The sequence below is a fragment of the Oncorhynchus keta genome, chromosome 15 (genome assembly GCF_023373465.1).
Source record: "Oncorhynchus keta strain PuntledgeMale-10-30-2019 chromosome 15, Oket_V2, whole genome shotgun sequence".
NCBI lineage: Eukaryota > Metazoa > Chordata > Actinopteri > Salmoniformes > Salmonidae > Oncorhynchus > Oncorhynchus keta.
The window spans coordinates 45244449-45256113 of NC_068435.1; the positions used below are offsets into that span (position 1 = coordinate 45244449).

Sequence of the window (11665 nt, forward strand, 5' to 3'; positions counted from 1 at the left end):
ATAATACAGTAGAACAAAAGAAAACAAAAAGTCTATATACAGTGAGTGCAAATGAGGTAAGTTAAGGCAATAAATAGGCCTTGGTGGCGAAGTAATTACAATATAGCAATTAAACACTGGAATGGTAGATCGGCAGAAGATGAAGTGTGCAGGTAGACATACTGGGGTGCAAAGGAGCCAAATAAATAAATAAATACCAGTATGGGGATGAGGTAGGTAGATAGATGTGCTGTTTACAGATGGGCTATGTACAGGTGCAGTGATCTGTAAGCTGCTCTGACAGCAGGTGCTTAAAGCTAGTGAGGGAGATGTGAGTCTCCAGCTTCAGAGATTTTGCAATTCGTTCCAGTCATGGGCAGTAGAGAACTCGAAGGAAAGATGACCAAAGGAGGAATTGGCTTTGGGGGTGACCAGTGAGATATACCTACTGGAGGGTGTGCTACGAGTGGGTGCTGCTATGGTGACCAGTGAGCTGAGATAAGGCTGGGCTTTACCTAGCAGAGACTTGTAGATAACCTGTAACCAGTGGGTTTGGCGACGAGTATGAAGCGAGGGCCAACCAACGAGAGCGTACAGGTCGCAATGGTGGGTAGTGTATGGGGCTTTGGTGCCAAAACGGATGGCACTGTGATAGACTGCATCCAGTTTGTTGAGTAGAGTGTTGGAGGCTATTTTATAGATGACATCACCGAAGTCGAGGATCGGTAGGATGGTCAGTTTTACAAGGGTATGTTTGGCAGCATGAGTGAAGGATGCTTTGTTGCGATATAGGAAGCCAATTCTAGATTTAATTTTGGATTGGAGATGCTTAATGTGAGTCTGGAAGGAGAGTTTACAGTCTAACCAGCCACCCAGGTATTTGTAGTTGTCCACATATTCTAAGTCAGAGCCGTCCAGAGTAGTGATCCTGGACGGGCGAGCAGGTGCGGGCAGTGATCGATTGAATAGCATGCATTTAATTTTACTTGCGTTGGCATTGAAGCTCGTCTGGAGGTTAGTTAACACAGTGTCCAAGGGGGGGGCCAGAAGTATACAGAATGGTGTTGTCTGCGTAGAGGTGGATCAGAGAATGTTGCAAAAGCAACATCATTGATGTATACAGAAAAGAGAGTCGGCCCGAGAATTGAACCCTGTGGCACACCCATAGAGACTGTCAGAGCTCCGGACAACAGGCCCTCCGATTTGACACACTGAACTCTATCAGAGAAATAGTTGGTAAACCAGGCGAGGCAATCATTTGAGAAACCAAGGCTGTCGAGTCTGCCAATAAGAATGTTGTGATTGACAGAGTCAAAAGCCTTGGCCAGGTCGATGAATGCGGCTGCACAGTAATGTCTCTTATCGATGGCGGTTATGATGTCGTTTAGAACCTTGAGTCGTGGCTGAGGTGCACCCATGACCAACTCTGAAACCAGATTGCATAGCGGAGAAGGCATGGTGTGATTCGAAATGGTCAGTAATCTGTTTGTTAACTTGGCTTTCGAAGACCTTAGAAAGACAGGGTAGGATAGATATAGGTCTGTAGCAGTTTGGGTCTAGTGTCACCCCCTTTGAAGAGGGGGATGACCGCGGCAGCTTTCCAATCTTTGGGAATCTCAGACGATATGAAAGAGTGGTTGAACAGGCTAGTAATAGGGGTTGCAACAATTTCGGCAGATCATTTTAGATGATTTTAGAGAGGGTCCAGATTGTCTTGCCCGGCTGATTTGTAGGGGTCCAGATTTTGCAGCTCTTTCAGAACATCACTTGTAGGTCCTAGGATACAACAATGAATAATGTGGAATTAATATATACCATCAAAGGATACCTTACAATTTAGAATAATTAACACCTTGTGAAACAGCTGTGAAAACCAACCTGGCAATATTTAAGATTTGAATATATAAATGTTGATATTGTTTTGATAGAGCTGTGTCATTCATTTATTTTCACAGATTTTTTTGTACACTCACATGGCAATCATAGACTTAAATACTGAATTCTGGTGTGTAATATGGAGGTGGTTGCTGTGTGGGTGGGAGGTTCTGTTTGTCACTTGTTCTCAACAGGCAGCCAATCTCAGAAGGAGGACTTGAAGAGGGAGATTGCAAAGTCCAGGCACTGCTGCCCTTTTTCTTTTGAGTGTTTGCAGTGCTAGAGTTTTTCGTTAATCTCTGTATCTCACATATTTAAGTGCCCAGTATGATAGAGCAAGAACACTTTTTTAGCAGATAATGACAACATGACAATAACAGTAGCTGTAGATGATGTAATGAAAAGTTGGAGGGTGGTTGGTAATGGAGGACATGAGGTGGACCTACGTCCGGGTGTTGGGCAGAACCCCTAGGTCCTGGAGAACAGGAGAAGAGTTAAAGGGAACAGGGTAGGAGACAGACGTAAACAAGCAAACACACAGGTTACACTTTACTGTGAGAAAATGTGATGGATTAGTGCATTCTCTCAACCAGCTTCACTAGCTGTCGTTGATAAGCATATTCAGTTCATAGACATATTATATATATTTAATTCAGTGATTGAAATTATAACCCCATCCTCAGTAGCCTATTCCAGCAGGCTATTGGGAAACACAAGCACTTTCTTATTTCAAAATCGCCTCGTTATTCATGTTGAATAAATTAGTCTGTTAATTTGAACTAAGCAAGCTGCTAAATCGTTCACATCTTGCCTACATCTTGTCTAGGCTACTGTACACTGAAATTAGGGGCCTATCAGGGGCTATAAGCTCCTGCATTTAGCTAAGCAAACTATGGCAAAATGTAATTACAATCATAAACCCAGATTTGAGTCTGTAGCCTATGCCTATTGAAATGGAGTCAATCTCACAAATGGGCCATTTATAACGGTTTGTAGTCTTAACATCTGGCACATTATAACAGCACAATTGCCAGAAAATAGCCTAACATTAGTTTTTTTATTTTCATCCAAGTGTTTCTTGCTCAGAGATTTCGAGATCCTCTCAAACTCTCCTGCCAGATTTATCTATAGTTATGCACATGCGCAAATGTAATATATGTACAATTATAAACCTGGTTTGAGCCCTGAATGCTGATTGGCAGAAAGCCATGGTATATCAGATCATATACCACGGGTATGACAAAACGTTACTTTTTACTGTTTTATTACGTTGGTAACCAGTTTATAATAGCAATAAGGCACCCCTGGGGGTTCGTGAAATATGGCCAATATACCACGGCTGTAACCAGGCACTCTGCGTTGCGTCTTGCTTAAGAGCAGCCCTTAGTTGTGGTATATTGGCCCTTGTGTCATCCCCCTTGTGCCTTATTGCAGTCAAACGAGTTAAATCGCCATCCATTGATGGACAATGATCTGGCGTGTTTAATAAGGGTAAATTATATTTTCTCTTGCCACATATTCATATTCCTTAATAATTCAATGTCATAGCTTGCAATTGTTATTATTTTGAGGAAACCCTAATTTTGCTTCCAACGTCATTACAAGGTACTAAGATATTCCTTCCTAATTGGCTCGATAACGTCATTGGAAAATGGTTTATTGTATAAATATGGCAACTCCTCTCTTGGGTGGTCATAGGGCAATACATTTTGCTTGACCTGGCAACCCTGATTGGCACTATTTTTACCTGTTGGCGGTAGAGAACAACAGAGCGGGATTAGGAGAAGATGGCGGAAGTGGATGCCGAGTTCGAATTGAGCAGCGGGTCAAGTAAATTTGGTGAAGATGAATGTTCTGAATGGACAACAATATCTAAAACTGGAATAAAAAGGAAATTGTATAAAATTGGAGTGGAGGAAACATGTATAAATGATAACGAGCATGCATAAAGCACTTCGCTTGATACCGTTTTCTTTACCCAGTCAAAATTAGAATATACGCACAATGCAACGCAGAGTGCCTGGATACAGCCATTAGCCGTGGTATATTGGCCATATATCACAAACCCCCGAGGTACCTTATAAGCTGATTAACAACGTGATTAGAGGAGTTAAAATAAATGTTTTGTCGTATAGCACGGCTGTCAGTATACGGTATACGGTCTGATATAAGCACAGCTGTCAGCCAATTAGCATTTAGGTCTCAAACCACCCAGTTTATAATGATGTGTATCAGTTCTAGCGTATTAATATGTTTTATGGAAAAAGGGTTGGAAATAGTTCTCCATAATGACAATCTAAATAGCCTACCTACAAAGAGCATGCGTGCTGCTCTCTCTCTTCTCAATCAAGTGACTCAGCCAATAACTATAGTGCTATCAACACACACACACCCCTTTGGCTCTCCCCACCACTCACTCACTCAGCAACAGCTTGCCTCACTGCCTGACAGTCAACAGCAGGTCACAGTAAAATATATTTGAGAAAAAAAATTAAATAAAAATGTGCTGGGGACAATTAAAGGCCACTAATTTTCACACAACGCCAGACATGTTTTCGCATGTTTTGAGGGAGTGTACAATTGGGCCTGACTCCCCAGTTGGCTGACCTGGCTGCCAAGTGGGTGGGCCTATGCCCTCCAAGGCTGCTCCCCTGTCCAGTCAAGTGAAATCCATAGGTTAGGGGCCTAATACATGCATTTCCATTGACCGTTTTCCTTATATGAACTCAGTAAAATCTACAGAATTATTGCATTTATACTTTTGTTCAGTATCATTTAATTCTACTCATTTTGCCATAGGGAAGAGATAAATGTTTGATGTTTTTAATGAGTGACTAACCATGATTGATGCAAGTTTACATAGCTGGCCAGACTAATTTACCAATCTAAAAAGTGTTATCTGAGTGACTGTCAGTGACCAACCTAAGAGGAAAAACTGCTGATGCACAAACAAATTTCACCTTGTGTATTCTACTATTCTAACTTTCAACAGTAAATTGAGACCCCCACAGAGTTCCTAAATAAAATGTTTTTGTTTTGTTTGTGGAAATTGATCCACAGGCCTGAAAAAGGGGGACCGCCAGTTACCCATCCCTGACTTCGAGACTGGCTAGGTGGCCTACAAAACCACACAAGTCTCGTGATGAATCTTCTCCAGGTCGTCCACTGCTCGCACAAGCCAAGTGTCCTCAATTCTGGACCTCAAAGCCAGTTCCACTGCATTTTTCATTGTCCCCCCCCTAATAACAGACTGATTTAGACCTGGGACATCAGGTGGGTGCAATTAATAATCAGTTAGAACAGCAATCCAGCAGGCTCTGGACCTCATAAGGTAAGAGTTGAATACCCCTGGTCTAAAAGAAGACAATACACAAATTACAAAAGAGTTAGCATTTATTTTAGTTATATGAAAAAAAATAATCATCCAGAATTAATTGCTTGATGTTTGACCTCAAATTTCAAGAGAAAATGGTAACAAATCCCTCTATAGAAACAAAGATTTTTTTTAAACTATAAAGCATAATCTGAACAATAACATTACATGGAGGGATCATTCTGACAGTGAATGATCTTCCCATTCAGAACTCAAATCAAGAACAAGTTTAGGGAAAAATGTCAGCATTTAAAACCTACTAAAAACAACCAATGTTAAATAACTATGGCATAATTGTGACTTGCCACACAGCAACGATTTCAACAACAAAAAATACAAAATCCCAAATAGGCAACTATTTCAGAGTAGCCGTCTACGTCAGCCGTCGCACCTATTGACAGATCATCAATGTAACATGAAAGCAAATACATCTAGAAAGATGAGAACAGACTAAATTAGCACCATTTTGAACTTATGGGAGAGTTTGAGACATGAGAGCCTGTTCAACCTCTGTGCAGAGCACCACTCTTCATGACCGTCCAGAAGACAGTTTGGAGAACACAGAATCCAATTATTAGTTAGAGATAACAAGAGCCATAATAGATCATGATGCATGCTTATCTATGACTGACTTCTGAAACAGGTAGTCTTTTGCAAAGTAAATTTTGAGCCTCCAAATGTCATCTTACAGCATGTGGTCCCTTGCCCAATATGCACCCCTCTAACCACTCACTAATTCTCCACTTGGGCAAAGGATACTGAGTGGTACCAGATGGAAAATTGGAATGGGCCGAGTGGTGCCCCACAATCACACTCTCTCCCCCTCCCAAAAACACACTTCTCGCTCTCTCGCGCACACACACACGCACACTGTGTTTTAATCTTAAACTTGTCTTCACAAGAGGGCAAGACTATATTGCCTAAAGCACCATACATACTTCTCCACATTCCATACAATTAGTGAGGGTAAAAATGAGTGAATTGAACTCTGAACGTCAAAGCCTCGTCTAAGAGCTTAAAAAAAATATTCAAAATTACATTTAAATTGGTCAAAAATATATTTAGATTGTCTTGAAGACGGTCAACAACAATTCAGAGAGACGTAGACGAGAGAGGGTCCTTCATGTTGACAGATGCTAGTCAGAACCTGGTGAATGTCCTGTATGTGTATTGGTGTGTGTATGGGTAGAATACTGTGCTCCAGGCAGCTCTCTGTCGCAATCACCAACCCTGTAGGAGAGAGAAAAATGATTGCAAGTAAATCAATAGTTTTTTTTTGTCTGTGGTACTACCGGTAATCACAGAATAATGTAAACGTTTAAATTCTGAACTTTAGCTACCCTGGTTATCTCGTTACAAAGTATTACTAACAAACCCACACCTAGGCCATTTCTTAAAGGCAAAGTAACTAGCTATTTCATTTCTACGTTCTACCTCTGCTATACGTCCTCCTTGTCATCCTGCTCGGCTTGCTCCTCCTTCAGAGCGTCTGTGTCTGCCTCGTTGGTGGAGGCCTCTATGTGAGCCAACATGTCCGCCATCAGAGCTTCCTCCAGCCTCCTCCTCACACTGTGGACCAGGTCCTCTTGCTTTCTACATACACCAGAGGGAGAGAGAGGAGAGGGGTTAGGGAGCAATGGATGGATGACAGTCCTCGTGGCAGGCTTAAAGGGATACTTATCCAAATTACAAAATGGCATATTGGTTTCCTAACCCTGTAAGCAGTCTATGGATAAGGTATGACAGCAATCCAATGCTTTGGTTTAGTTTGCCTGGAACGGTTTCCACATGTTAACGTTTTAGCAGTAGTGGCACAAATCCCAATCACGGGACCGATATTAGCATTTTTTATGCACTATGTCCAAATCATCCGAAATCATCTAAAATGTATTGTGAATCTCAATATTTGTCACTTATTGATGATTTGAACATGATATGTGGCAGATTTTTCACACATTTTATAAGAAACAATGTTGAGCTTCACAATCAGAGATTATTTCGGATGATTTGGACATGATGCGTAAAAAATGCTAATATCGATCCCATGACTGGGATTTGTGTCACTAATGCTAAAACGTTAGCATGTGGAAACAGTGCCAGCAAACTAAACCAAAGCATGAATTGCTGTCATACCTTGTCCATTGATTACTTACCGGGTAAGGAAACCAATGTGTCATTTTGTGATTTGGGTGAACTATCTCTTTAACAACAAGGCCCAACAGTAGCTGGGTGTTGTTGAGCCAGACCACTGAGTTGTGTGTGTACTTTACCTGATGTCGTCATCGGTAACCATGAAGGCCTTGCAGAGTGGCTGGGTGGTGTTGAGCCACACCCCAGGGTTCTTCTCCACGGCTGCGGTCAGCTGACCAGTGACGGGTGTGGGGCTGGTGTGCAGGGCGCTGGCAATGGCAGAGAGCAGGGTCTTGTCTGAACACACAGGCCCAACACCTGGGGGGAGATTTACAGAGTCAGATATCCCAAAACATTGGTTTTATGTGTTTATGAGTCTCAAGTACTCACTGCTGTGTGTACTTACCCTGTAGGCCCTTGGGAAGGTCCATGGTCTTGACCAGCTCCTCTGCAATGTCAAACGCACTCAGACCACTCAGCTTCCTCTCCCAAAACAGCTGAGGACAAACAGTGGGTAAACAGCTCGCCATCACATAATGATGTGCTTCATAATTTATGGAAAACCTCTAACAGTTAGTTCAGGTTACATAGCCCTCCCATTATGCTCGTCCAATGAGGACTCTCACTCAGACCACTCCTAGCAAAATTATTTCTTGAGAAATTACTCTATTTGTTTCTTTTGACTATTTTAATTGAAAACAATCACAGTAAGGTACTTAATTGTTACCCAGAAATGATTTGATATTGAGATAAAAACAGCTGCATTAGACATTTAAGTCAGCTTGATAAATCGAGTGACTCATCCCAATTTGCAATAATACGTTTTCAAAGACTAGGCCAGAGCAGATGACTTCATCTACCAACCATATGGCAGCAGTGAAATAAATAACATTACGGTATCGATAAAAGACAAACAATAAGCGCAGAGCATCGTTGGACTCACCTGTCTTGGTTGGTCGACAGCCTTGTGGGGGTCCGTCTTCACTTTGTTGCTAGGGTGATTGGTCACCTTGGTGACCGGCTGTTTAAAGATGGATGCGGTCTGTCGGACTGGTAGGGTCGTGTTCAGGTCCGGCTTAACCTTCAACACAGACAGAAACAGGTCAGGGATCATAGTTCAATGTTCAAACAGATTACACATGATCCTGGACTCAAACTCCCTCACCTTGATCTGATGGTTGTTGTTGTCATAGCGATGCTTGTGCCTGTTCCTGTGCAGTTTGTTCGTTAGCATCCTTCCTGCACGGGGGTCAATAGCGTGCACCTCCATGGTGTTGCCCAGGTAACGAGCTAGCTGGGGCTTGCTGAGGAATCGCTTACCAGGGTCACTAAAGGTGCAGGAAAACAGGCCACCAGGAGAACAAAAAAACAATGAATTGAGGCACAAACCTGCAGGTACAAGAGGCACAAACCTATTGTGGAGGTCAGTGGTGTTGCACTGACAAGACTACAAATGGGCCTAATTCACAAACCTCAGCCTGCAAAACAACCATAGTAGCAGGGGTGAAAGTAGATTTAATGTCTTACTGGTATGGGACACGAAGAGCCTGCACATTTTTCTTTAATGCTACAATTTTTACAATTTATTTTACTAGGCAAGTCAGTTAAGAACAAATTCTTATTTTCAATGACGGCCTAGGAACAGTGGGTTAACTGCCTGTTCAGGGGTAGAACGGCAGATTTGTATCTTGTCAGCTCGGGATTCGAACTTGCAACCTTTCGGTTACTAGTCCAACACTCTAACCACTAGGCCCCCCCCTGTAACAGGGTAGCCTACTCTGCCAAAAATATCAAAAACTATGCCTGACTCATAATTGGCCTACGAAATACAATTCAACATCCATCTAACCTGGAGGGGGAAATTACTATCTAAAAGAAACCCAATGACAAAGACAGTGAATACGCACTCACCAGGGCTATGGCCGATGTTCTCTGCTGGTGACAATAAAATAGGCTACTGTTTGCTCAATTAAGTTTTAAGAATTTTGACACCTAAAAGACAGATTGGAGTCTTTCGTTGGCATCTCTTTACAGCAATATCCATTTGCTTTATAACCGGTTTTTTCGCGATTGTGATTTTTAATATTGCGATATGCCTGGCTAGGTCTCCGCGTTTCACTGACAGTAGCAGCTCGACAATCATCTATCCGACTGCAGGCTATGCAATTTAAAACAATTCACAGCGTTTTTTCAAATACGCTAATGATCCTCTGTGGCCAAATCATGCTTTCTGGTGTAGTAGCCTATTTCGAATGATTTTATTTATTTCGGTATAGATAGAAGCTAATTAGGCTATATAATTTTGCCAATTTAATTCAATTGGCTTTAGGGAAGGCTTAGCTTCAACTAGCATTGTGGTCACGCCACCTATGCCTTTTAATAAACACAACCAGCCAGATGTTTTCATTTGATTGCCAAACAATCACTTAACAAATGCGCTCCCGTAGGCTACCCGCGCACATTCGTCCGCTCACAAAATAATTTCAGCATCCAAACCAACAGTGCACCAGCGGACGAGACATCTGTTACAAAACACCTACGTGTATTGGTAATGCCATTCTGCGATTGTCATGAGGCTTACACTTGTAGTCTGAATTGACGCATTCACTGTTGTCCTCGCACGCCTCGGTCTCCGCCACTAATCTCAGCCTTGTCCGCCACTCATCACGGCCTTGACTGAATATAAGCGTTCTCCTCAAACCACAACGCAATATGGACAGTATAACACCCAGTTTCCAGTCAATTCGAAAATGCTCATGGGGCTGACAGGCAGAATTGTTAAATAATTGTGTAATAGCCTATAGTTGTTTTGGCATGTATTACTTGTGATAGGCTCACGTTTTACCGGTTCGGCGTACCCCCACTATTTATTTTGCCGGGACGCCGCACCTGACCGCCTTACTTTCACCCCTGCATAGTAGTAAACAATGAAAGTTAGCTAGCTACTGCTGTGGGTAACCCGCAGCACTGCACCCATAATAATGTAGTAACAACGTCCACATAATCGGAATCAATTTACACAAATCTAAACAAAGACTTGTAACAGAAAGCTATTGATGCTAACGTTACTTGCTAATTTGTTGTCAAATGTGCGGGGAGCTGACGTTTGCTACCAAGCTAACGTTAGCAATCAATGACTTATCGTTCGCTATCTAATGGTTACTTATCAAATTGGACGTAATCTGTAGACACTGATCATTTGCAATTTTGGTACACAGATACCTAAGTGGGTGATGTTTTACTTTAGTGGCTAGCTAACGTCTCGGCTACTCCATCGAGAAACAATGTTAGCTAGCTAGACATGCTTTCTCAACTGCAGACCAGCTAACATTAGCTAGCTACCGTCTTTTACTTAGCTACTTGTCCTTCTTACAACTCATTCGAGCAAGTCGTACAACCCCACCTTTTCCTCTCCATGCTTCTTGCAAGTTGTGATTGCTCGATTTATGTTGATTCGGGAATCTGCATGGGGTTTTAAATATTTGGCTATATATTTTTTTCTGTGGATCTGCTTTCCTTTTCGATGTCAGCTGTCCTCACTGCTTTCTCTTGTCAAGACACTCAGAAGATCACTCCGCAACGCTAGACCACTGTTACATAAAGTGGACAGCAAGTCATCCGCTGGTCCACAAACTAGTCCCAACTGAAGTCCTGTCTTTGTTGGGATCAGTTGAGTGTTTTAATATGGTTTAATCTAGCTACATTTGCTAGTCTTTTTCTCATCAGTTTAGCTGTTTGTTTGTACAAAATTATTTAGATTTCACACTAAACACTTTAAAACTTGCATTTATTCAGGATAGCCCAATTGAGACCAGGGTCGCATTCCCAATGGTGCCCTGAGTACAAACATTGTCTCACAACAGGAAGAACACTTTACATTACAATTAAAACAATAATAACATATAAAAATCAACCAAGCTGGATGAAATAACCCAATTCCAACTTTTTCCAGAAAACAACTATCCATCATGTCAGGTTTGCCAGAAGATACCGACCCTACCTTTGCGATTGTTGACACTTTCGTCTGAACGCCAATCATGGTTACAATAAGACACTGTGGAGCCAGTGCGACACATCGGTCGGAAAACATACCTCAATGCAGGGATGCGATATGCCACTGTCCTCCAAATTGTACATTTATCCACACTGCTCTGTCAAGAAAATTGAAATATTGTTGTTTCTATGGATGCATATCGAAACGGACGATATTAGCTATAAAAAAAAACCTGCATCGGCCCAACAGTGACAGTGCGCACCGAGGAAGAGTCCACAGACAGAAAGAGCTGAAACTTCACTGCTTGACATGTA

At 42.0% G+C, this 11665-nt stretch overlaps 1 protein-coding gene across 4 annotated transcripts; it reads right to left on the reverse strand.

Moving 5' to 3' along the window:
- Positions 1-5229: 5229 nt before the first annotated feature.
- LOC118395055 (methyl-CpG-binding domain protein 3-like) lies at positions 5230-11599 on the reverse strand. 4 transcript variants are annotated; one of them, XM_035788838.2, is made up of 7 exons: positions 11450-11599; positions 8523-8685; positions 8301-8438; positions 7764-7854; positions 7498-7675; positions 6662-6820; positions 5230-6457 (listed from the first exon to the last, which is right to left on the reverse strand). In XM_035788838.2, the coding sequence occupies exons 2-6, from the start codon at positions 8625-8627 to the stop codon at positions 6667-6669; spliced, it is 666 nt and encodes a 221-aa protein (XP_035644731.1). In that variant the 5' UTR covers positions 8628-8685; positions 11450-11599; the 3' UTR covers positions 5230-6457; positions 6662-6666. The 4 variants fall into 4 exon arrangements, with proteins under 4 accessions (XP_035644731.1, XP_035644730.1, XP_035644729.1 ...); XM_035788837.2 differs by lacking the exon at positions 11450-11599 and adding an exon at positions 10761-10929; XM_035788836.2 differs by lacking the exon at positions 11450-11599 and adding an exon at positions 9939-10071.
- Between the last annotated feature and the right edge of the window lie 66 nt (positions 11600-11665).